The sequence below is a fragment of the Heterocephalus glaber genome, unplaced genomic scaffold (genome assembly GCF_053883595.1).
Source record: "Heterocephalus glaber isolate CG9 unplaced genomic scaffold, H.glaber_assembly_v1.0 deba00001720, whole genome shotgun sequence".
In the NCBI taxonomy this organism is placed as follows: Eukaryota; Metazoa; Chordata; class Mammalia; order Rodentia; family Bathyergidae; genus Heterocephalus; species Heterocephalus glaber.
This window is the reverse complement of record NW_028258433.1, coordinates 3,130,111-3,156,863: the sequence shown is the minus strand read 5'-3', so window position 1 is coordinate 3,156,863 and position 26,753 is coordinate 3,130,111. Positions and strand designations below refer to the sequence as shown.

At 38.0% G+C, this 26,753-nt stretch overlaps 1 protein-coding gene across 1 annotated transcript in view; it reads right to left on the bottom strand.

Annotated features, from left to right (window-relative positions):
- Nucleotides 1-26,753, bottom strand: part of B3glct (beta 3-glucosyltransferase) — a 141,599-nt gene that overhangs the window by 94,718 nt on the left and 20,128 nt on the right. Inside the window, exon 5 of the mRNA XM_087199534.1 lies at nucleotides 14,343-14,452. Coding sequence (XP_087055660.1) covers nucleotides 14,343-14,452 — 110 coding nt within the window. The remainder of the gene's footprint in view (nucleotides 1-14,342; nucleotides 14,453-26,753) is intronic.

The window sequence follows — 26,753 nt, the reverse complement described above, 5'->3', positions numbered from 1 at the left end:
AAATGTCTGTTCTCTTCAAAAAACAGGGGTGGGGAGGATGGAGAGGTTTCTGAGCAGCTAGGGTAGATCCATTTGGCCTAAAGGAGAAAAGGTCATCTGATATCTGCTCGTTATTATTCTTCCAAAAAACTCTTAAGCATCCCCTACCTCTGGATAGATAGATATATAGAGAGATATAGATATAGATATAGATATAAATATAGATATAGATATAGATATATATTTATTTTGGTACTGGCAAGTTATCTTTTAAAAATAGAACTATAATTATCTATGGTTCTGCCTATTTCTCACTCACTGCCTTCATTCTAAACTGTCCTCTGCCTCCTACCAAGTCCTCCTTCTACATTGGTTTGAGTCCCTGTCCCCATCCAAAGTGACTCCCTGGCCAAGCATGACCCACTCTTTCTTGTGCTAAAGTGAAACTTCACATTTTAGAGTATTTAAATGATTCTTGGATCTTTGTTTTAGGAGAACTTACAAAAAACAATGCAATTATGCCTTTGATCTTCTCTCCTTCATTATTTCCAATTTCATATTATTTGGAATTCCTTTGGAAAACAGTAAGTTTCCATAATTTTAGGCAGGTGTTCACATCCTTCTGAAGCTCTAGTAAAAAAATGCCTCAGCATAGGATGCCCTTAGAAATAGGACCCAGGTTCCAGAAGAGAAAACAAAAAGACTCAGATGAAAGCTTTCCATTTCAATCCCAACATAAACTCAAGATACCCCAAAGAGTATCCCCGAGAGCTGAACTGTTTGCTTTCTGTTTCACGTAACAAATAAAACAAGAATTCCTCGAGGAATTCTGTAAAGTTCAAAAATCAGAAGTCAAATCAAAATTAGCTCACAGATGATGTGTATATAATAGACATTTGAAATAAAAGAAACTGAAAAGCAAATTGCACAAGCCTCCTTGTGAATTTCACCTCCACTCTGTTTTTGGTTTGTGGACCTCTCTTCTCTAAATAATCTTTACTTTTCTATCTGCAATCTAGGGAGACCAAAAAAACAGAAATTGGGAAAAAATACCACTCTTCAGAATCTGTATTCTTCAATCTACAGATGTGCCTTGTGAACCCCACATTCACCAACCATATCCCCATCTCTCCAGCCTTTTTTGTTCTAATCTAAAAAGAACAGTAGTTCATTCCCAACACATGCTTCATGCTTCCCCCAGGGCTGACTGTACCAGTTTCTACCTGGAATTCTAAAAGGTGACCTTCCTGACAACTCATATCTTCTTCTTCTAGAACTATATTCTAAATTTACGTCCTCCAGCTAATTTCTCCCTCTTCCCAACCTGATTTCACAAGTTTTCCCTCTTTATCCTTTGGGTCACATCCCCAAGTAACATAATATAAACTTAAGTATTTATATAGCCCTATATTAAACAGCTTCAAATGTATATCATAATTCTCAAGGGCCCCATGTATTACCTATAGATATACAGCTGTCATTTTAGTACAGACAAAACTACCTAATACAAATACAGATTACCAATTAATACTTGAGTGAATACTATAATACTTTTATTCTGGACTTCTAATTTCTTTTTTTAAAATTCTTTTATTGGTACATTTTAGGTACACAATACATTTACATTTCTCATTAGGAACTTGTACCTTTACATGATGCATCTTGGTTCTTATTTATTCCCCATTCCCAGCCGTCCCTTCACCCCCTCCACCCTTCCCTATTTACAAAGACTTTGTTTCTCTTTTTTCCATTTCTCATATGTTTTCCTTTCCCTTCTTTCCTTTCCCCTACCCCTCCCACTTCCCCTACGTCTTTGCCCCTTTTCTTCCTATTTCACATTATTTATTATACCTTTTAGTCCTTACTGACACTTTCAGTTTCACACACTAGAGAAACTATTCAGTATTTACATGTGTGTCCTGTTTATTTCACTTAAGAGTATCGCCTCAATGTGCATCCATTTAGTTATAAATGTCTTTAATTTCTCATTTTTTATGGCTGAGTAGTACTCCATTTTATTAAAAAAAAAAACCCACATTTTCTTTATCCAGTCTCCAGTTGATGGGCATTTGGGCTGTTTCTAAGTTTTAGCTATTACAAATTGTGCTGCTATGAACATGGGTGCACATAGATCACTGTGGTATGATTCTTTTAATTCTTTGGGGACGATACCCAGCAGGGGAATAGCTGGGTCAAATGGGACTTCCAGTCTTAGTTCTTTGAGGTATCTCCATACTGATTTCCACAGTGGTTGCACCAGTCGACACTCCCACCAGCAGTGGAGCAGGGTTCCTCTTTCCCCACAGCCCCGCCAGCATTTGTTATTGACTGATTTCATGAGAGCAGCCATTCTTTCTGGGGTGAGGTGGAATCTCAGCGTTGTTTTCATTTGCATCTCTCGAATGACCAGCGATGTTGAATATTTTTTCATATGTTTATTTGCCACTTCTACTTCTTTGTGTGAGAAATGTCTGTTCATTTCAGATGCCCATTTTCGGATTGGGTCTTTAAATATGGGAGGGCTGATCTTTTTAAGTTCTTTACAGATTCGAGATAGTAGACCTTTGTCTGAGGAATAGCAGGTGAAGATTTTTTCCTACATTGTGGTTTCTTTTGCTGAGCAGAAGAAGCTATTTAATAAGAAGAGATCCCACTTGTTGATTGTTTGTGCTAGTTCATGGGCAACTGAGGTTTTGTTCATAAAATCTTTTCCTATACCAATGTCTTCAAGAGTTCTACCTAATCTCTGTTCCAGCCGGCTCAGCGTTTCTATTTTAATATTTAGATCTTTAATCCATTTTGATTTTAGTTTACTGCATGGTGAGAGATATAGGTCTAGTTTTAATCTTTGGCAAATTGAAACCCAATTTCTGCAGCACTATTTATTAAAGAGGCTATCTTTCCTCCAGTGAGGGTACTGAAGATGAGATGGCTGAGTGTGTCTGGAGTTGTCTCTGCACCTTCTAATCTGTTCCACTGGTCCTCAGGTCTGTTTCTTTGCCAATACCATGCTGTTTTTATCACAGTATCTTTGTAGTATAGTTTCAAGTTGGGGGTTGTGATACCCCCGGCCATGTCTCTGTTACCTAGAATTGCTTTGGCTGTTCTGGGTCTCTTCTTGTTCCAAATGAATTTTTGGATTGTTTCCTCAAGGTGCATGAAGTATGCTGCTGGGATTTCAATTGGAATTGCATTGAATCTATATAGCGGTTTTGGAAGTATGGCCATTTTCACTATATTGATCTTTCCTACCCATGAGCAGGGGATGTCTTTCCATTTTCTGATATCATCTTCAATCTCTCTTTTCAGAGTGCTATAGTTTTCTAAGAAGAGGTCTTTGATTTCTTTTGTTAGGTTGATTCCTAGGTATTTCAGGTTTTTTGGATACCACTGTGAAAGGAATTGTTTGCCCTATTTCTGTCTCAGTGAGTCTGTTGTTCGTGTAGAGGAAAGCTATTGGTTTTTGTGTGTTACACTTCTAATATTCACTTAACAGTAGTCATTTATAATATGAACTATTTACCATTTACCTTATAAGGAACTCAAAGAACTAGAATACACTTTTTAAATTCCTTCCTAGCCCTTTGCACCAGAGCAATCTAGAACAGTATACTGCACATGAAATACTTGGCAAAGCCTGATGAGCTACTGCTTAGAAAAAAACATAGACTTCAAAGTGACTATAAACTGCATTATAAGCTTCAAAACTGGAGATAGGAATGACATTACAGTGGCCCAAACTATTAGAGAAAACAATAGTTTATCATTTTAGCAGCAACTCAAAGTACAATATTACATTTCAGGTGGAAAGTTAGTTTGGGGCCCTGATTTTTATTCACACTGTGCCAAAGAAAAATGTTTGTGTTTTTAATAAGACCGCATTATATAGCACCGCAAGGCAAAACAGACCCAGGTAATGACTTGCGGAAGCAAAGAGAATAGTTAGAAGCAGAAGCATAATCACAGATACCATTAAATTTTTGCACCTTAATTTTTTGGCAGACTTTGTAGTCAAGTGCAACCTGCCAGGAGTAATGAATAAATAAACAGCAGTTCTAGACATCTGGTATTGTGGGCGGCATAGATATTTTGAGCTATCAGATAAATATTCAAATGATGAAAACTAACTGCTGATTCCTCCCTCCCCAAGCAACTTTTATGAATGCTCACAATGGGTAAATCTATGAAGAAAGCAAAATTGCAATCTGAAGGCTTCATATTGAAGTCACTGGTGACAAGAGGGCCCCAGACATCCTGTCCTTTAGAAGTAGAGTACATACATACTGCCATATGTTGGGACTGAGGCCTCCTTTGGAGGAACCAGCATGTTCCCACCACCAGGCTGGGGAGGCCCTGACAAATTCTGCCTTTTAGATTCCACTTATCTCACTCAGCTTTCGTGGCAGACTGAACTGTCAACGCTTTCTTAAGAGTATGTCATTTCTTGAAACATGTTCCAGTCAAGTTTCAATTAGGGAGCCATCCTGCTTCTTTAAGGTGGAGGAGATGTGTGTCTGTGTATTGTCATCATCCCAGCATACAAAGACAGAAGACACACATACATGCATGCACACATGCCATGCTTGGTACATTTCAGGATTTACTTCTCAAAAGTTAGTCTTAAGGCCCAGGAATGTAGCTCAGTGGCACAGCACCTGCCTGGCAAGCGCTAGGCTGAGTTTGATTTCCGATACAAAAAAAGGGTCAGTCTTACTTCTCTGTGTTCATGCAGTTCCAGGGCTGGGTATGTCTTCATTGCCCACCTCTAAAAGAACTGTCTATACAATCTATGTAAGCTGTCAACAATTTTTAGATGTCTAAAGTGCTATTCATGGAGTAAACTCAACTTTTGATCACATGGGGCATCCAAAAACTCTATAAAAAGAAAAAATGATCCAGTATCAAGTACACTTGCAAATTCTAAGATCTCACTGGCCATTTCGACTACCAAAAGACTTGTTCATCCAAATACATACTATCTGAGCCATTATAATAATCTCTGGATCTTGTGAGCAAATTAATTTTATTTTATTCTCGTTTTTTGTTTGTTTGAGACAAGTTCTCACTATGTAGTCCACTGGTCCTAAACTCACTATGTAGCCCAGGCTGGCCTTGAACATGCAGCAATCTCAACCCACCAAGCGCTGGGATTACAGGCCTGTACCACCATGCCTGGACTGGGAGCAAATTAAATCCAAGGATTAAAGTTTTGTCATACTACCTCAGTACTCACAGCTGACTTCCAACTGAGGAAATGAGTAATGCTAACAGACCATTTAATAATTAGAAGAAAGTATCTTTATCTAATAATTAGAAGGGAGTATCCTTATCTAATAATTAGAAGGAAGGGTCCTTATCATTTTAGTCTAGACTCCACTAATACAGAAATTAAATGGGGGGGGCACTAATGATATTGCTTAATTATGTCTTTAAATGTAAAACCAATATTGCCACCTAGTGGCAATCTAAGTCCCCTAACCCAACAGGTTGTCTAAATTGCAAATTGTAAATGGAAATTAAAGATAATAAAAATTAACATTAAGTATACTAAAACTAAATAGAGGCATAAAGTACTAGGAAAGCTAATGGAGCTATTTCCTAAGCTTTCAAAGCTGACAAAAAAGCACTGATGGAAATGCAGTTTCTAATACTGTGTTTGATACTCTACTGGGTGCAAGGGGGTAGGGGGATACAAAGAAAAGTAGGGAACAGGTCTTGCTTCCCCCTAGAGTTTGACAGCAGGACAGACACATGACAGGACAAAATTCACTGTAAGGGAGGGCACACAAAATGCCAATGAGCACCCCAGAAACCAGGTGTCTGAAGATAAAATGTCCATCCTGGTGGACTGAGGTTACCAGAAACAAAGCCTACCAAAATCAAAATTATACTTAGCCTTTATAAAAGAATATTCTGATATATGCTACAACAGAGATGAACCTTCAAGACATTATTAAGTGAAGCCCATCACAAGATGACAAAGATTGTATGACTCCACTTATCTAAGGCACCCCAGAGCAGTGAAACTCACAGACAGAAAGTAGAATGGCTGCCAGGGACCATGGGAAAAGGGAATGAGGAGTTGTTCTTTTTTTTGGTTTTGGTACTGGGGATCAAACTCGGAACCTTGCGCTTGCGAGGCAGGTGGCAGAACCACTGAGCTAAATCCTTGGCCTGGGAGTTGTTCTTTAATGGGTTCATTTCAGTTCTGCAGGATAAAAAATTTCTGGAAATGTGTGGCTAATATGAATACTTAATATAGCACTGAATTGTGCACTTGAGATGTAAATTTTATGTTATAATCTGTTATGGTTGTGTCTAGACATTCCCTCAAAGTCTCATATGGTTGTAGGTGGGGCTTTTCAAAGGTGGCTGGATCTAGAGTGTGTGATGTGGGAATCAAGGGTGTATGATTACTAAATTAATCCACTAATTGGTTTAAGGCCTTCCTTGGGTGTGAGTGCTACCCGCCCTAAGGGCAAGTAGCCTGGATAGAATATAAGGGACAGAAAGAGGACTGCTGTGACCACTTGGTGCTTGCTACTTTGCTGCTTTGCTGCCTTCTACCTGCCATGAACTATTTTTCCTCTATGATGTCCCTTGCCATGCCAACCTGCCTTGGAGCCAGCCAACTATGGACTGAAACCTCTACAAACTGTGAGCCAAACATACCTTTCCGTCCTTAACTTTGGGTGTCAGGTATTTTGTCTCAATGAGAAAAGTAACTAAGACATATGCTTTTTGTCTACAATTAAAAATCAAAACAATAATGGCAGTAACAGAACCACCTACCACAAAGCAGGAAGGTTGAGCCACTTCCTGAGCTGAGTGTCCAGGCAGGATCCCAGGAGACAGCCCATCAAATGGGCAGTTGGAGACCCCCTTACAGGACTCTCTGGACAGCATCACAGGACTGGTCACTACTGGAAACAGTTCCTGAGGTTCCTGGTATCACACATCGCCCTTCTCTCAACACTTCTCTGTTCATTCCTCAATCTCCAGAGATGACTCCCCTGGGTCTGCCCATCCACTAGACACTGGTCTTTTCCAGAGCCCAGTGGCCTTCCAGCAAGCAGTGCCTTCAAGATCTCAGCCACTACACATAAGTACTGCTGATGCTCAAACTCCACTTCTGGCCAAAGCCTTCTCCTGAACATCAGACAAATACCTAGCCTCCAGCCACTGATCCTGCCACCTTGATGTGACCCATGGAAACCTGAAGTCAATCTCACCCTGTGAATCTGTGAAGCTGTCCTCAGCCCCACCTGGAAGCACCACCTCATCCAAGGCCTACCTGGGGGCTGTCCCTGCTTTCTCCTTCAGCCCATGTCTAAATCCCGCCATTCTGGCCCCACATCACCTCCACCACCACTCCCATCCTGGCCCATGGCTTCTCCACTGTGCATTTGAGGGCCCAGAATGATCTACAGCCCATCCAAACAGCCTCTCCAAGCCCCTGCCTCAATCTTGGCTTAACACTGTTTTCCCCACTACCAATGAGGGGCTGGTTTTAAAACAAATACAACTGGGTTCCTCCTCCCCAACAGTTCTCCCTAGCAGTAAGTCTCAAACGGGTCATTCTTAGCTGTAGCAGTGACTTAGGGTCATATGTAGTTACCACCAGGAGCCAGAGATGCTTAAGTTCTCATGCATGAAAGATATAGTCCTTAAAATGTCCATAGGCCCTCCTAAGAAGCTCCCCAAAAAGACTGGCTCCCCAGAGGACATATAATTCCTCTATGACCATGCTCCCACCCACCTTTCCAGGCTGACTGCCCACGTGGCTAACTCCCACCTGACACCCTCCCAGAATGGCATGCAGTGCCCACACATATACCTGCCTCTCACTTGGCTGCCTGTGCCTATCTTCATACATGGGGAGTCCTCCTCTCCCACCCTGTACTCAACCTACCTTGTGCCTAATATGTAGGACCCAGCTCAGAAATCCCTCCTCATATGCCCTCTCCTTAGCTTCCCTCCAACCCCACCACACCCCACCATGGTGGGCCCTTCTTTGTGCACCTTCCATTACTACATTCCCACCTGGCTTTCAAACTACCTACTGATGGGCCTGCCTCTTCTTCTGCACTATGTCTTCTTGATCTTTGCATCCCAAGTACTTGCCCATGGTAAATCTGTAAATACTGAATGAACAAGAGATTCACTGATAGATTCTTCTATAGACTAGCTGAGTCTTTGATATGCAAACTTTGGCAGAGGTATCAGTTTGTCTCTCAGGATCTAACCTACTATCTTCCTTTTAGTGATCAGAACTCCTTGAGTTCTGGCCGGACTCAAGTCCACCCACACCAACATTATATTTCCCAGCCTTGGTGCACCCACATGATTATGTTCTGGACAATAGTGCAGAGGAGACATAAGATATGTAACTTCAAGGTCACATCCTCACAAGGAAGCTGCCTGTCCACACACTGGAATACAAAGTGTAAGTCATTTTTGGCCACTCCAATGCCAACAAGACACTTTATCCAAATAACAAGGCAGGGGAACCTGAAGCAGAGTGGCCTACATGCCACCACCCACTAACTAAACTATTCTGTGAGGGAAAGGAAATCTTCCAGCTTCTTCAGACCATTGTTATAATGTCAATGTTAAGCAATCCAGTAAATTTTTTGATTCTTTTCCATATTGTCTCTCAAAGACAAACTTAATTTAAACATCTATTTTCCTAGTGTCAACTTGTACACCATTTTTCCACTCTTTTCCTTAAACTCTGGTTTTTCTGAGGGAAATAAATAGCTGTTATATTTAATAGGAAAGGAGCTGGCCATTATCAATATAGGAATTAATAAAAATAAAATAGATAAAATAATTCATTAAGATTTCCATTTTAATTTGTTAAATTTCTTGGCTTTGATTCAACTGTGAAATGTTGAATATCCACTATATTACTAAGGTTGAGATATAAAATTCACTCCAAACCCTCATGTGTTTGGAAGGTGATTGGATTATGGGGCACAAGCCAAAAAGGGAGATCCTTGGAGGCATGGCCTAGAAGGGTTTATCTCCCTCCTCACCTTCCTCCTTCTCTCTCTGCTTCCTGTCTGCCATGAGATGAGCAGCTTTCCTCTGCCAGACCCTTCCTCCATGCTGCTTCAGCCTGGAGCTGGCCAACCATGCAAGGACTGAGGCTTCTAATATGTGAACCAGAATAAACCTCCCCTCCTTTAAACTGCTGTTGTTGGGTATCTTGTCTAGCTATGAAAAAAAGTGATTTAAGACATATGTCTAAGACATTATAGAGGGATCAAAAGTAGAGAACTTGGAGAACTTGTGATTTAATGCAATGTGCCTGTGTGTAAACATGTACACACGTGTGTGCATGTGCATGGCCAAAGGTACCCACACTGTATGTAAGACAAATGAAAAGAAACTACTATTAAAATAGAAAAGAGCTGGGCATAGTGGCGCATGCCTGTAGTCCCAGCACATATACTCGGGAGGCTGAGGCAGGAAGACTGCCATGAGCTCAAGGCCAGTCTGAACTACATAGTGAGACCCTGTCTCAAAAAAAAAATTAAAAAAAAAAAAGCAATTCTGAGAAAGAACAGATAATGAGTTTTGGGGATTCAATTCAATTAACATTAAAGACTCTGGCTAAGCACACACAAGCACTACTTGGTTCTGAAGAATAAAATATAAGACATATTCTGTTCTCTGCTCTCAAAATTTGTAGAACAGAAAGACAAAAAGGTAACAGAAGTCATAATACAAAGTGAAAATTATACAAAAGAAATTTGTACAAGACAGAGAAGTAAGACAAAAGAGGAAATGATTTACAACTGCAGGTCAAGAAGGTACCCAGAAAGATATCCTAGGTATAAAGGAACTGGACAAGAAGGAGGTGTGTTACAGCTTGTATCTAGCTGTCCCCCCAAAGCCCCATGCAGTCATAGGTGGGGCTTTTTCAGAGGTGGCCACCCCACTAACATTTGCTGAGCAAATGGAAGAAGTTAGCTGCTCAAGGTTGCTGCATGCACGTCTGCCTCTCTGATGAAATCCAGAAGGGTTCAGTTAAAAGAAAATCCCTGTAAGTTCAATTTCCAGACAAAGACAAATTTTCAACCTATCAAATGGCTCCAATCTCCAATCAAATAACCTGTCAATAGTAACTCTTTCCTCTCCCTTGAGAAAATATGATGTCCCGAATGAGGCAATCCAAAGAACCTGTTCTTGCAGGTATCCATGGAAGTTAACTGAAGTTTATATGAAGTTTATTATTTAAAGAGGAAAAACAACAAACCTTCTTCTAAGCAATGTCTAGGACTCAAATATCACTACAGTTGCTTACTTCCACTGATATTTCTGGCCGTTTATTTTTTGGAGTATTTGTGTTCAAGTAAACCTTACTTTACTTAATAATGATTCCAAAACAATGAGTAGCAGTGCTAAAGATTGTATTATATATATTATTATAAATAATTGATTTTATTATTAGTTATTGTTACTAATCTTTTACTGTGCCTAATTTTAAAATTAAATTTTACCAGATAGGTATGCATATGAAAAAACAGGATATCATGTTTGGTACTGTCTGTGGTTTCAGGCATCCACTAGGGGGTCTTAGAATATATGCCCCACTAAGGAGGAACTATTGTATACTAAAGTAGATCTTCCTTCATCTCACACTTTCAGCATTATTCAGAACTTTAGATTCAGTTCATGCCTATTTTAAATGCCATTAAAATGTACTTGTACGTGTAGACTTTTCCTCTCCATAATCCTTCTGGAATATTACATTATAAATCAAATCAAAGTTCAATTAATGACATCCAATTAAAAAACAGATTAAAAGACCCAAAGAGGAAGCACCACTAAGCTTAATGAAAATGTTATTTCAACGTGAAAACTGCCTCAGAACTTGTTACCAAAATTTTGAACTTTAATTATCTCGGCTCTTTTAAGTCCTGCCTTTACAAAGTTATTTCTACTTCTTTTTAGTATATTTCATGACATAATCACAATAATCCTACACAATTATTAAACTCTCTTAAATTAAAACATATATACTATACACACACATATATATATACTTTATGTAGAATATTTTGAACATTAATAATTAATCACAGTATTTTTTAGTACATATTTGTCATTCATATTGATCACATTCATCACAGGAAATCTGTACCTGTACATAATATATCTTAATTCTTTTCTCCCCATTCCCCTCCCCACCCTTCAACCCCTCATCTCCTCCCCATTTACAAAAGCTTTGTTTTCATTTTTTCTCTTTCATTCTTTTTTTCCCTTTTTCCTTCCTTCCCTTCCCCCTCCACTCTCCCTTGCTCCCCTTCCCATTTGAGTATTTTCATCCTACTTCTTGATATTTATCATCCATTTTGGTTCTTACTTATGCTTTTGGTTTCTCACACAAGAGAATATACAATGAGATATTTAAACATATGTGTGATTTATTTCACTTAAAAGTATGGTCTCAGAGTGCATCCATTTATCCAAAAATGTCTCAAGTTTATCCTTTATGGCAGGGTAATACTCCACTGTATATAAAAACTACATTTTCTTTATCCATTCATCTACTGGGCATCCAGGGTGTTTCTAAGATTTGGCTAGTACAAATCATGCTGCTATAAACATGGGTGTGTATATATTGCTGTGGTATGATGCTTTTAACTCTTTCAGAAAGATACCAAGAAGGGGGAATAGCTGGGTCAAATGGAACCTCTAGTTTTAGTTTGTTGAGGAATCTCCATATTGATCTCCATATTGGTTGTACCAATTTACAATCCCACCAACAGTGGAGAAGAGTTCTTTTTTTCTCATACCCTCACCACCATTTGTTCTTGGTTGACTTCTTGATGACAGCTATTCTTTCGGGAGTGAGATGGATTACCAGTATTGTTTTAATTTGCATTTCTCAAATGGCCAGTGATGGTGAACACTTTTTTTATATATGTATTTGCTGTTGTTACTTCTTCATCTGAGAAGTATCTATTCATTTCAGATGTCCATTTTTGGATGAAGTCTTTAAATTTGGTGGAATCTCTCTTTTTTTTTTTTTTTGAGTTCTTCATATATTCTAGATATTAGTACTTTGGCTGAGAAATAGCTGGTAAAAAATTTTTTTCCCATTCTATGGGTTGTTTATTCACTCTGCTGGTAGTTTCTTTTGCTGGCAAAAGCTTTTTAATATAAAGAGATCCCCATTGTTGATTCTTTGTAATATTTCCTGTGCAACTGGGGTTTTGTTCATAAAGTTTTTGCCTACATTTATGTCTTCAAGAGTTTTACCTATTTTCTCTCTCAGCAGATTAAGTTTTCTATTTTAATTTTTTATTTTAGATCTTTGATCCATGTGATTTTAGTTTAGTGCATGGTGAGAGATATGGGTCCAGGTTTAATCTTCTGCATGTGGAAAGCTAGTTCCCACAGCACCATTTATTAACTACAGAGGCTATTTTTCTTCCAGTGAAGGAGTTTGGCTCCTTTGTCAAAGATAATGTAGCTGAGTGTGCTTGGAGTTATTTCTATTCTGTTCTAGTGATCCTTGGGTCTGGTACATTTTTGTTTATTTTTGTCAGTACCATGCTGTTTTTATCACAGTAGCTTTGTAATATGACCTCAAATTGGGGATTGTGATGCCCCCTGCCTTGCCTTTGTTGTCTAGAATTGCTTTTGGTATTCCGCTTATCTTCTGGTTCCATATGAATCTTAGAAGTGCTTTCTTTGTTTCTGTGAGGAAGGCTATTGGCATTTTAAACAGGGGATTGAATTAAATCTATAGCAGTTATGGAAGTGTGGTCATTTTCACTATATTGGTTCTGCTTATCCAAGAACAGGGGATATCTTTCCATTTTCTGATATCCTCTTTGATCTCATTTTTCAGAGTACTATAGTTTTCAGTATATAGGTCTTTCTGTAAGTATTTGTAAGTATTTCATTTTTCTTAATGCTATTATGAAAGGTGTGGTTTCCTAATTTCTCTGTCAGTGAGTTTGTTATTCATATACAGGAATGCTGTTTTTTTTTTTTTGCTACCGATTTTTAAGTGCTGACTTTGTATCCTGCTATGCTGCCGAATTTGATTATTAATCCTAGGAGTCTTTTGGTGAGGTTTTGGGGGTCTTCATAGATTATTATGTCATCAGCAAATAACAATAATTTAACTTTTTCCTTTTGTATCCAAATTCCTTTTATTTCTTTCTCTTGTCTAATTGCTCTGGCTAATGTTTCCAGAAATAATATTGAATAGCAGTGGTGACAGTGGGCATTCTTGTCATGTTCCTCATTTTAGAGTGAAAGCTTTCAGTTTTTGACCATTTAATATGATGCTAGCAGTTGACTTGTCATAGATGCCTTTTATCAGATTGAGATAAAGACCTATTCCAATTTTCTGCAGGATTTTTTATCATGAATGGGTGTTGAATTTTGTCAAATGCCTTTTCTGTGTCTATCTTTCTGAGTTTTTTCCTTGGTTCTGTTGATGTGGTATATTACATTTATTGATTTGAATATGCTGAACCATCCCTGAATCCTTGGGATGAATTCTACTTGGTCATGGAGTATAATCTTTGGTGCAGTCTGCTTGCCAGTAACTTATTGAGTATTTTTGCATCTATGTTCATTAAGGAGACTGACCTGTAGTTTTCTTTCTTGGTTGGGTCCTTCTCTGATTTTGGTGTGAGGGTAATGCTTGCTTCCAGTAATGATTTTGGGAGTACTGCTTCCCTTTTAATTTGATTAAAGAGTTTCAGGAGTAGTAGCATTAGATCTTCTCTAAAGTTCTTGTAGAAATCAACAGTGAATTCATTAGGATCCAGGCTTTTCTTTGTTAGTAGTTTTTTAATTACTTCTTTAATTTCACTGACTGATACTGAGTTATTTAGAATTTTTATATCTTCTTGGTTCAGTTTCGGTAATTCAAATATATTGAGGAATCTATCCATTTCTTCTGAGTCTTCTATCTTAGCAGAGAACAAGTTCTCAAAGTAGGTACTGATGATCTTCTGAATTTCTGCAGGATCTGTTGTGATTTTGTCTTTTTCCTTTCTAATTGCATGGATTTGGGTTTTTTCTTTCCTTTTTTTGATGAGGCTGGCTAAGGGTTTGTCAATTTTATTAAATCTTTCAAAGAACCTGCTCTTTGATTCTTTGTATTGTTTTCTTAGTCTCAATAGCATTAATTTCTGCTCTGATTTTTATAATTTACTTCTTTGTATTTGCTTTGTAACCACAGCATTTTCAACAATAGTCAATACTAAACAAGCTAAATGAGTCAAGAGTTATTCTCATCTAAAAAAAAACTAATTTCGATGCTTTGGAAAACATAATTGCATCAAGAAAAACATAATTAGCACATATCCTGAGCCATCTCTACATACCTGTGTAAGATTTGCAGCCTGCTTTAAAATTCTTTTTTTCAACTGCTCTGCTCTCTTTGCATGAAAAGAATTGCTTTGACTCTGGATGACAAATATAATTTCTTTTAAGTCTAGAACCAAAAAAGAAAGTTTTCAGGTATTTCTTTCATTAACAATGATTAAAATAAATCTGAAAACAAATGAAAAAACAACTCAAGCAGTAAACTCTTGGGGGAAGAAATCTATTTATATCTAATTCTAGGACAATATCCAACTTTTTAAACTGACTTCCAAAACTTCCTTCCTAGAAGTTAGCAAGTAAGTAAGCTCACTGTACTAGACCAAGTCTGTGGTAACAAATTGTGAATGTGCTCCTGTATCTATCAAAAAGAAGGTTTGAAAGTGTGCAATGTCTAGGACACTAGCTTCCCTGGTGGTTGAAAATCCAGTTTACAAGTAGCCTTCGAATAATTCCCTCATAATCCTACACTGTGCTGCAACCTGTTATGGTGTTAAGTGTGTCCCCAGAATGCATATGTTGAAGTCCTAAATCTTAATATTTCAGAAAATGATCTTCTTTGGAATTGGGTCCTTACTGAAGTCATCAAGTTAAAATGAGGCCCTCAGGACCTAATCCAGTATGACTGACAACCTTCTAAGAGGCGAAAATTTAGACATACAGACAGATAGGCACAAAGGAAAGATGATGTGAAAACACACGAAGATGGTCATTTACAAGCCACACTGAGGAGCCTGGAACAGACGCTCCCACACAGCCCCTCACAGTCCTAGGAAGGAAACCACCCTGCCGACACACTGATCTCATACTTCTAGCCTTCAGAACTGTGACACAGTTTCTGTTGATTAAGCCACAGTTTGTGATTCTGTTATGCAGAATCGTAAGCTGTCTGTTACTATGATAAAATGCCCAAGACAATCAACTTAAAAAGAAGAGAGGCTTACTTTAGCTCACAGTTTTGGAGGTTTCAGTGCACAGTCACTGGACCCTGTGGGCCTAGGTCACCACAGTACATCACGGCAAGAATGTGTGGCAGAGAAGTCCTATTCACCTCAGGGATCAGGAAACAAAGACAGGAAGTCTCAATATCCCCTCCATGAACACACTTTCAGTGAACTACCTTTCTTCTACTAGGCCTCACCTCTCAAAAGTTCCACCACCTCCCAACACTGTCATGTGCTGGGGACCAAGTCTTTAATCCAACCTTAGCAAACCAATATGCTATTTTGAGAATGTTCTGCATGTCTCTGCAGTGACAACTTAACAATGACTGCATATGTTCAGTGAGTTAACAGGGATTTGCAAACAAGCAATTCAATAATCCCTATCCTACCTCAAAACACACCTAGCCTGATTTAGACTTTATCTCCAGAAAACCAGCAGCAACAATTCCACGGCAACAAGGCACTACTTGGAAGTGCTGTATGAAAGCCCAGCTACAACACAGTATTTGCCCGTCCACTAGAACCCAGGTGAAGGGAACCAGCTTTTTACCATGGTGGGCCAGGAAGAAATACTAGTATGTCATGCCCACCTGGCTGGCGAAAACCCCTAGAAATCTTGCCAAGGAGGGGAGATGCTAAGGCTACACACCAAACGAGCACATTCAGTCTCCCCAGGTTTTGAATTTATGACAAAGAAATAGAAACAGCCATAATGGTAGCACCTAGACAAGGGGGTAGACAGAAAAGGGATGTCACATAAATTGTGATAACATTTACAGCAGATCAGTATGGAGACCTTCCCTCCACCAGGTATTTCTCTTTAACATTTCAGCTCAGGGACACTAATTAGATTTTAACTGTATTTCATTATATTTTATTGTTCTTATGTTATTAGCCATACAGTTCCATCCTTTATTCACTCACTCCAACATTCACACAACAGATAGCTTCACAGTAAGCCATCTACATCCTAAAAATAATTCAAAATGCTTTTTGGTTAAAACTCAATAAAAATATATAAAAGAGAATGCTGAATAACCCACTGAATTTGACCTAATTTCTTTTCTTTAGGAGTTTATATAAATAGGAACATTTCATATACCTGCCTTTATTTTGAATCAGCTTCTTGACTCTCTGTACATTGAGGGCATACATATCTTAACATAAAAGGTGTCTTATTTTTCAACTGGCATGTTATCTTCAATTCACAACATCTGAAATATTAATATAAACTGACATATCAAAAGAGTTATAAAATTTTCTTTTTGCTAAGAATGGAGTAAATAAGCTTCAGGGGTACATTTTTCAAAATTTAATAAATTTGAAAATGCATATTCTCAATGATGCAGAAATTTCACCATTAATCACCTTTGAGAAACCCTCATTTGTGTACAAGGATGCATAACAAGAATATTCATAGTAGCATTTTGTAAAGGAAAAAAATGGAAGAACTCAGATATATACCAAAAAGATATATAAATTAGAATACTATACAACAATAAAAATTAACTAGCAGTACATGTGCCAATTAACCTCATAAAAAAATTGAAAGATTCAACATGGCTGACTAGAGGACGAGTTACATCACAGATGGCTCAGAAAAGATTCACCTAATATACAGGTATTGTGAAATGGGGAGAAGAACTCATACCCTGAAGCTGAAAATTAATCTGAAAGACCATACAGGTAGATCAAAGTATCTGTTGAAAAAGGGAAACGGTACCACCAATTCTCTAGTAACCCCATCCCTACTCTTTCTGAGGAGCAGCCACTGTGAGAGGTCCAAACAGCCTGAGGGAATGAACTACCACTGGAGGCCAGACTCCTGGAACAGACTCTGCACATACTGGAAAAATCTGAGTTAGTAAGAAATCCTGAACCATGACCACCATCATGCTACAGGGGGAAAAAGTCCCTAAACCAAGCCCAGGGACTATGTCAGATTTTGCTGGCTAGAAAGGGAAAATTTTGAAACAGGATCAATTAAGGATTTGAGTTCAAAAGTAAAGGCAGGACAAGGTGGGGCAGAGACCTTCTGGCAACAAACTAGTCGAAAATATCTGAGTGAGAACATGAAACTGCCCAGCTCAAAGGGAAGCAGGACATTGGCAGAAAGTGAAGGAGAGTTCAGTGTGAGAAAAATTATTTCACATCCTCCTCCTCTCAAATTAATTGAGGTGGTTGGATCATAGGTCAGAGACAAAAGACCACAGTTAACCATGCCCAAAGCACAGCCCGTGTTAAGCGGGCTGGATGGAAGAAACTGACACCCCTCACCACAGACTGGGAACCAGCCTACAGACAGAGGGAAATGTGGTGAAGCTGCCTGTAAACAGATCACAAAGAAGGCCAGAAGGGAACTGTGTGGACACTTGGGCTTTCTGGCATAGTGGTCACATGAGAATTGCATGTACATTCTCTTGTTGGAGCATGTGATCTGGGTTCCTGTCATATTTTCTTTCTTTTTTTGTCCTTCTTCTTTCTTTCTTCCTTCCTTTGTTTTCTTTCAGTTTTTTCCTTATCTTTCCCTTTGTTTGTTTTTTGCTTTGATATAGTTGTTTATTTTCTATCTCTCTTCTCCTTATTCCTTTTCTTCAATTCTATCTTCTGTATCAATACTATCTTATTTTTACCTAATAAAAACTTTTAATAAAAATATTATTTTTATTATTCTTCCACTTTTAAACTCTTCTTTCCAGTTGCTTTCCCATATTTTCCTCGATCATTCCCATCTTCTCTTGCACTTTCTGTCTTTCCCTGTCCTATTCTTTTCGTTCTTCCTTCTTTCATCTATCTCCTTGTCTCCCCTCGCCTCTCCTCCACCTTTTAGGTACACAACTTTATCAACAGGTTCTGAAAACCTCATAGCTTTCCTCAATACCAGATTACACCTCCCTTCTCTTACATCCCGCCCCTGCCCACACAAACATACACACATACATACAAATGCACACATACATACCTACAAGAGGAACATGGGGAAATAAGGCAACAAAGGTACCCAAAGTCTCCCAACTCTCACAAAGCAGATCTATGGGCACCAATGGAGAGAAAAGCACCAGATAGTGAAGTTGTACAAATTTATTAAAGAAGAGGTAAAGAAACTTGGCAAGTTCAAAAAAGATATGACCCAAAAGTTCATGGAACTATCATACAAAATGACCAATGTGGATAGGGGAGAAATAAAAAATTGGAAGAGCTGACTAAAACAGCTCAAAATTTGAATGACAAATTTACCAAAGATATAGACTCTATGAAAAGGTATTAGACAGAAATAATGGAAATAAAAACTCATATAGAATTCATAAACTTCAGAAATGACCAATGTGAAAAGAGTTTCTGGGGCTGGGAATTTAGCTAAATGGTTCCACTACCTGCCTTGCAAGTACAAGGTCCCGAGTTTGATCCCTGGTACCAAAACAAAGAGTTTCTGAAATCAAGGACAAAATGCTAAGTCATGATGAATTACTAGAGAAGTCTTAAAAATGATAAGAGAACAAGAAAAATTCATCTAACAGCTACTAGACAACACTGAGAAGACCAAACTAAGGCTAACCGGAGTTAGACAAAAACTAGAAGACAATACACATGGAATAAAAAAATATTCATTAGAAAACATCATAAAAAACTACAAGTATGAGGAAGGAATTGCAACATACAGATAAGAGAGGTTCATAGATCACTACCTAGCTATGGTGAAATAAGAAGTTGCACACAACACATCTTAGTCAAAATCCCAGATTTCCAACAAAAGACAGAATCTTAAAAGCTGTCGTAGAAAAGCAAAAAAAAAAAAAAAAAAAAAAAAAAAAAAAATCACATATAAAAGTAAACCATTTAAGACTACAGTAGACTTCTCAAAATAAAATTTAAAAGGCCAGGAGGGCCTGGAGTGAAGTATTTCAAGCCCTAGAGCAAAAAACTTCTAACCCAGATTAATACATCCTACAAAATTTTCTTTCAAAATAGATGGAGAGATAAGGACATTCCAAGAAAAATAACAACTTAAGAGATACACAAACACCAAACCAGCATTCCTAAATATACTCAAAAGACAACAAACCCAAGAAAGCCAAAGTACAGATGGAAATATATCAAGCAAGGCAAGCAGATAAACAAGAGGGATATTAAATCATTCATCAATAGAAAAAGAATGCAATGACAAGAATAAATCAGTAACTTTCAGTAATAAAAAGACACAGATTGACAGACTGTATCAAAAGAACAGAGTCTAAAAGTCTGTTGCATTCAAGAAACTCATCTAATCCAAAAAGGTATTCACAGACTAAAAATCAAAGAATGGAGCTGGGCATGGTGGCGCATGCCTGTAATCCCAGTTCTCAGGAAGCTGAGGCAGAGGATTATTGAGAATTTGAGGCCAGCCTAGGTTACATAGTGAGTTAAGGCCAGACTGAACTAAATAGCAAAACTGTCTCAAAAAAAAAAAAATCAAAGAATGGGAAACAATATTCCATGTATCAGGACCCCAAAAGCAAGGAGGGGTACCAGTTTTATACTCCAACATAGTAAATGTCAAGCTAAAGCTAATCAGAAGAGGCAAAAAAAGGTTACTACATACTAGTTAAGAGAAAATCCAAGAAGAAATAGCAATTGTTAACTATCTATGCACCAAATACTGGAGTACCTAATTCCATAAAACAAATATTGCTGGACATAAAACATCAAATAAACACCAATACAATTATACTGGCTAACTTCAATACCCAACTTTCACAGAGAGATCGACCAAACAGAAAACTAATAGGAAAATATCAAAACTAACAGGGAACTATCAAAACTATCAATACTTTTGAGGAAATGTTAATAGATAACTATGTAGTGGTCTACCCTACTAAAACAGATATATATTCTTCTCAGCATCACATGGAACCTTTTCCAAAACAGACCACATTCTAGTCCACAAAACCAGCTTAAATAAATACAAAAGAATCAAAACCACCCCATATATACTATCATACAATTGTGCATTGAAACCACAAATCAATCACAAAAGAACCCACAGAAAATTTATAAATACTCCTGAACACACAATGGGTCACAAAATAAATCAAGGAAGAAATGAAACAGTTTCTGGAATCAAACAATAATGCTAGAATAACAACAGAACCTATGGGACACAATGAAAGCGGTACAAAGAAGGAAGCTTACTGAAATCAATGTTCACACTAGAAAAATAGAACAAGCTCACATAAATAAACTAATGATGAACCTCAAGATACTTGAAAAACAACAAACAACCTAAACCCAAATCTAGTTTAAGGAGAGAAATCATAAAGATCAGAATGGAAATTAATGAAATTGAGACTTAAAAATATAATACAAAAGAATCAATAAATCAGAATTAATTCTATGAAAGAATAAACAAAATAAACCCTTAGCCAAACTTTACAAAAGGAGAAAGAAGATTCAGATCAATGCAATTAGAAATAGATGAAGTCACAACAGACACCATCAAAATCCAAAAGATTGTAACTACTATGAAAAATTATACTCCAACAAATTGGAAAATCTTGAAGAAATGTACAGATTCCTAGATTGATACAAATTACCAAAACTAAACCAAGACATAAAAATTCTGAACAATCCAATAATAAGCAATGAAACTAAGGCAGTAATTAAAAATAAAACTGCCAAGTAAGAAAAACCCAGGATCTGACAGATTCACTGGTGACTTCCACAAGACATTTATACAACACCAATACTAAAACTCTTCAATAAAATTGAAAGGGACGGAGTGCTTCCAAACTCATTTCTAGAAGCCAGTATCACTCTGATCCCAAAACCAGACAAAGTCTCAACTGAAAAAGAAAGCTACAGGCCAATCTCCTTAAAAACACAGATCCAGGGCCAGGGATTTAGCTCAGTGGTTTCACCGCCTGCTGTGCAAGCACAAGGAACCGAGTTCGATCCCCGGTACCAAAAAAAACCCAAAAAAACACAGATCCAACAAATCATCAAAGGGATCATACATCATGACCAAGTAGGCTGCATCCCAGGTTTGCATGGATGGTTCAACAAATCAGTAAATGCAGTATATCACATAAATAGAAGCAGGAACAAAACCACAGGATCATGTCAATAAATGCAGAAAAAGCTTTTGGCAAAATGCAATAGCTACTCATAATTTATTTATTTTTTGGTACCGGAGATTGAACTCGGGGCCTTGCACTTTGGAGGCAGGTGCTGGAACCAGTGAGCTAAATCCCCGGCCCAATTTTTTTTGGGGGGGGTACAGGGATCAAACTTGGGACCTTGTACTTGTGAGGCAGGTACCAGAACCACTGAGCTAAATCCCTGGCCCCCTATTCATTATTTTTTAAAAAATGTATTGAAGAACCTTTCCTTAATCTGAAAAGCCATGTAGAACAAACCAATGGCCAACATCGCAACACATGGGGAAAAGCTGAAAGCCTTCCCTCTAAAATCAGGAACAAAACAATCATGTCCACTATCACCACTCTGTTCAATATAGCAATCTAAACATTAGCCAGAGCCAGAGACAAGAAAAATAAATAAAAGAGATACATATAGGAAAGGAAGAATTTAAATTATCATTATTTGCAGACGACATGATCGTCTACGTAGAAGACCCAAAAAATTCCACCAAAAGATTCCTAGAATTGATAACCAAGTTTGGCATTGTAACAGGATATAAAATCAATACAAAAAAAATCAGTAGCATTCCTGTACACCAATAATGAGCTCACCAAGAAAGAAATTAGAAAAACAATACCATTCATAATAGCATCAAGAAAAATTAAATACTTAGGAATTGACATAACCAAAAAGGTAAAGGAATTCTACAATGAAAACTACAGAACTCTGAGAAAGGAGAGCAAAGAGAACAAGAGAAAAAGGAAAAATATCCCTGTTTCTCGATAGGTAAAAGCAATATTGTCAAAATAGCCATACTTCCAAAACTACTGTATAGATTTAACGTAACACCAATCAAAATAACTACAGCCTTCCTCACATAACTATAGAAAATAATGATAAAATTCACACGAAACCAAAAGAGACCCAGAGTTATAAAAGCCATCCTGGGCAACAACAGCAAAGAAGGAGGCATCACAATACCTGACTTCAAGTTATGTAACAAGACTACAGTGATTTTAAAAAAAAACAAAACACAGTTTTGGCACAGAAACAGGCATGTGGATCAATGGAACAGAACAGAGCATGCAAAAACAACTCCAGACACATTCAACTATTTCATTTTTGACAAAGAGGACAAAAATATCAGCTGTCAGAGGAAAACTAGTTTCTTTAGCCAATGTTGCTGGGAAAACTGCAGATCCATATGCAGAAGACTGTATCTTTCACCACATACCAAACTAAAATAAAAATGATTCAAAGATATAAATATTAAAACAGAAAAACTTAAGCTACTAGAAGATAAAACAGCTAAAACCCTGCAAGTTATAGGTGTAGACAAGGACTTTTTGAACAGAACTCCAACTGTACAAGAAATAACTAGCAAGAGTCAACAAACAGGATCATATCAAATTAAAAAGCTTCTACACAGCAAAGGAAACAACCAACAGAATGAAGAAATAACCTACAGAATGGGAAAATATTTTTGCCAGCTACACGTCAGACAAAGGACTAATATCCAGAATATATAAAGAGCTTCAAAAAATTAGATCCCCTAAAATAAATGACCTAATCAAAAATGAGTGACTGAAATGAATAGACACTTCTCCGAAGAAGAAATACAAATGGCCAATAAATATATGAAATACTGTTCTTCGTTGGCCATTACAAAAACAACCCAGGTTTCATCTTACTCCAAAAAGAATGAGTCATTGAGAACTCAAATAATAAATACTGGCATGGCTGGGGTGTTAAGGAACCCTCCTAAATTGCTGGTGGGAATGTAAACTAACAAAACTATTATGAAAACTTCTCAAAAAACTAAAAATAGAAATTGCATTTGATGCTCATCAACTGACAAATGGATAAAGAATATGAGGTTTTTTATACAGTGGGGTACTACTCTGCCATAAAGAAGGATGGGCTTCAGATATTTACAGCTAAATGGATGGACCTTGAGACCATACTCCTAAGTGAAATAAATCAGACACACATGTTTAAATACTACATTGTTTCTCTGATGTGAGAAACCAAAAGTGGAAATAAGGACTGAAATGTATAATGAATGTTGGGAAATGGAAAGAAAGTGTTCAAATCGGAAGGGGAGAAAGGAAGGAAGGGAAAAGAAAAAAAGTGAAAATAGAAAAAATGGAAACAAAGCTTTTGTACACAGGGAGGGGAGGGGGCTTGAGGGGGGAATGGGATAAAATAAGATATAATTTATTTTAAAAAACTGCATTTGACCCAGCGATTCCCCTTCCAAGTATCTTCCCCAAAGAGTTAAAGACATCATAGTACAGCAATAGGTACAAACCAATGTTTATAGCAGTATAATTCGTAATAGCAGAATCTTGGAAGCAGCCTACCTGTCCATCAATAGATGAATGGATAAAGAAAATATATGCATAATGGAGTACTACTCAGGTATAAAGGTTAAGTTTAAAACATTTGTAGGAAAATGGATGCACCCTGAAAACATTATGTTAAGTGAAATAAATTAGACATGCAAGCTTAAATACCACATGGTTTTTCTCATATGGAAAACCCAAAGTACAAATAAAGAGAAAAATAAAAAGAAAGAGGGAGGTAGATCTTTTTCAAATGAGAAAGGGACCAAGAGACCAAGGGTAGGAAGATATGGGGGCAGGGGAAAGGGAAATAAAAAGATTTAAGATGTGTCATGTACATGTACAAAATATCCACCATGAATCTAATCATCATACGTAACAAACATGAACTAAAAATAATAATAATAATAATTAAAATAAGTGCAGGGATCTATAGACAGAGGGAGGGAGAGGTAGAAAGGGGAAGGAGAATTTTAAAAAACGAAGATATGTTAACTAAATGTCCTAGTCCCTAAGTGGATGTAAGCATCAAGTCATGCAAGCATGTAGTAACAAACACATTTTTAAAAATAAAACTAGTACTGTATTCATCAACTAGATGAATCTCACAGATATAATGCAGTTAAAAAACAGCTGTGGCTGGGGATTTAGCGCAATGGTTCCAGAGCCTTCCTTGCAAGCACAAGGTCCTGAGTTTGATCCCTGGTACCAAAAAAAAGTTGCAAAAGAATAACTATATAAATAATTTGCAAAAATATAAGCAGATATATAAAATGAATATAGAGTAGACATATACATAAATCTCATGTAAAAGTATATAAAAGGTTACATGAGGATGAAAAACACCAAATGAAGATAATAATTAAAGGATTTCAGCTGTGTTCGTACTATTTCATTTCTTCATCTAGGCCAGTGGTGGCAAACCTATGGCACGTGAGCCACAATGTGCTACTGGCATCAATGAAAGCTCTAAAAGGTTCACCATCACTGATCTAGGTACTAGATAGATGGGTATTTGCTATATTTCTCTTTGTAGCTTTTCATATGTTCAAATTATTTCATAAGAAATTATTTAAAAGTAGAGATCCATCTGTCTGAAGGTTAATCCTGTGCTCACTACGGTAACCAACTCCTGCCACTTCTATCAGCTCAGCAAAGCTCCCATTGTGCTTCTCAAGAAGACAACAGTTACACACAGGGGACAGGCTTTGCAAAAGCAAAAGCAAATTCTTCTTTTTCATGTACCTGAGTCTTGTCTGAGAGATGTATTTGTCCTCCATTTCTTAACAGCTACTAAAAAATCATGCCGGCCCCTTCCTTTTTTGTACTGTACCTCACACATACTACATGCATGTTCAGCAAATGTCTTCCAAGTACCTACTAAGTGCAAGGGTCTGGGCTGCAAAGATAAACAAGGGCAGTGGCAGCACTGCCGTGTGGTGTCTAAGCCTAGTTTAGGAGACAGGCCTCAGTAACATAAACTAGGGGGAACCCAGAGTCAAGCAAGATAGGGCCAGCTCAAGGAGAGCTTCAGGGAGAGGGATTTCCAGGGTTTCCTTTAAATAGCTGCAGTTTTCTGGAGACTCACACACACAAAGGGGAGCAGATCAGCAGCAAAAGAAAGAGTAGGGTTATCGCAGAGCCACAGCCTGCCTGACCTCTGCAGCATCCCTGAGTGCCCAGTCAGGGAGTCTGGCCGATGTTCTCAGACAAAGATGGGGCACACCGTGGGTCACAAAGTTAGGGAGAGAAGCGGACTCAGCCTGATCAGCTTGGACTGCAGACTGATTGCTTTCAAACCAAGGAAGCGCCTCAGGAACCCATACATTCTGAGGACAGACAAACAAGGGGGTAGAAAGACCTTCCCTGCAGAGGAAGCAGTGAATGCTTCGGACAAGAGAGCCATATTTAGGACCCCAAAAATAATAAATTAGGTCTGGCTAAGGAACAGAATGTGTATAGGAGAGTTATCAGGGATAAGGATAAAGGGTAAAGGAATATGTGATGATGGTGAACAAGAGAAGATTACTACATGCCTCTCAGTACCAATGCACTGAAGAAAGCAACCAGGTTAGTACAGTTCGGAGCTGAAAACACTTAAATCCCTGCTGATTCTCACATCAGCACCAAGAAATGTTTTTTGACATATGACCTAAGTCCTCCCTCAGCTGAATCACTCTGGCCAAGTCCATATCCCAAACTCATCTGGGCAGCCCTCTTCCATTAATGCCACCAAGCCACCTGACTCTCAAGCTCCCACTGCCCAGTCGACGGAGTTAAATAAGATAATTCCACTCTCCTTCACATCTTGATTGCACTTCTCTAAATTCACTGCAATTTGCCTTCAGCAAACATGGCCCACAACTTAAGACAGATCATCACTGTTTCTCCTCCAGGAATGTACAATAAAGGGGCTGCACAATGAGTGCCTGACAACAATGATCAGTGTGGCAGGCTAGAGAGAAGGATAAAGAAATGACTCTAGGATACAGAAAGGACTGACTCAATGGTGAAGCCAGTGGTGGGCTGCAGAGAACATTCAGGAAAGAAACAGAACACTGAGGAGCAAGAAAAGGATGACTGTGCCAGGGGTTTAGCTCAGTGGTTCCGCTGCCTGCCTCGCAAGTGCAAGGTCCCAAGTTCGATCCCCAGTACCCAAAAAAAAAAAGAGAGAGAGAGAGAAAAGGATAACTGAAAGAGAAACTATTTCTCTTTGGAGGTAAAAGGAAACAATAAGGTAGGTCTGGCTAACTTTCTGAGTGTCCACAAGGGGCCAGGCACTTTACTAAATGCTAATCCTCCTGATCAAAAAGGGACTAAAAGAAGGACCATGGTGGCATTTTTCTGATGAGAAATCAATACAGATTCTTTTGAAAGAAGGCGAGTAATAGGCAGCATTCTGATTTACAGTTGAGGGATAAATATGCATACAGACACCCACATAAGCAGAGCCACCCCCACTTCTATCTTCCTTGGTGAGAATTATTGGACACTAGTGAATCTATCA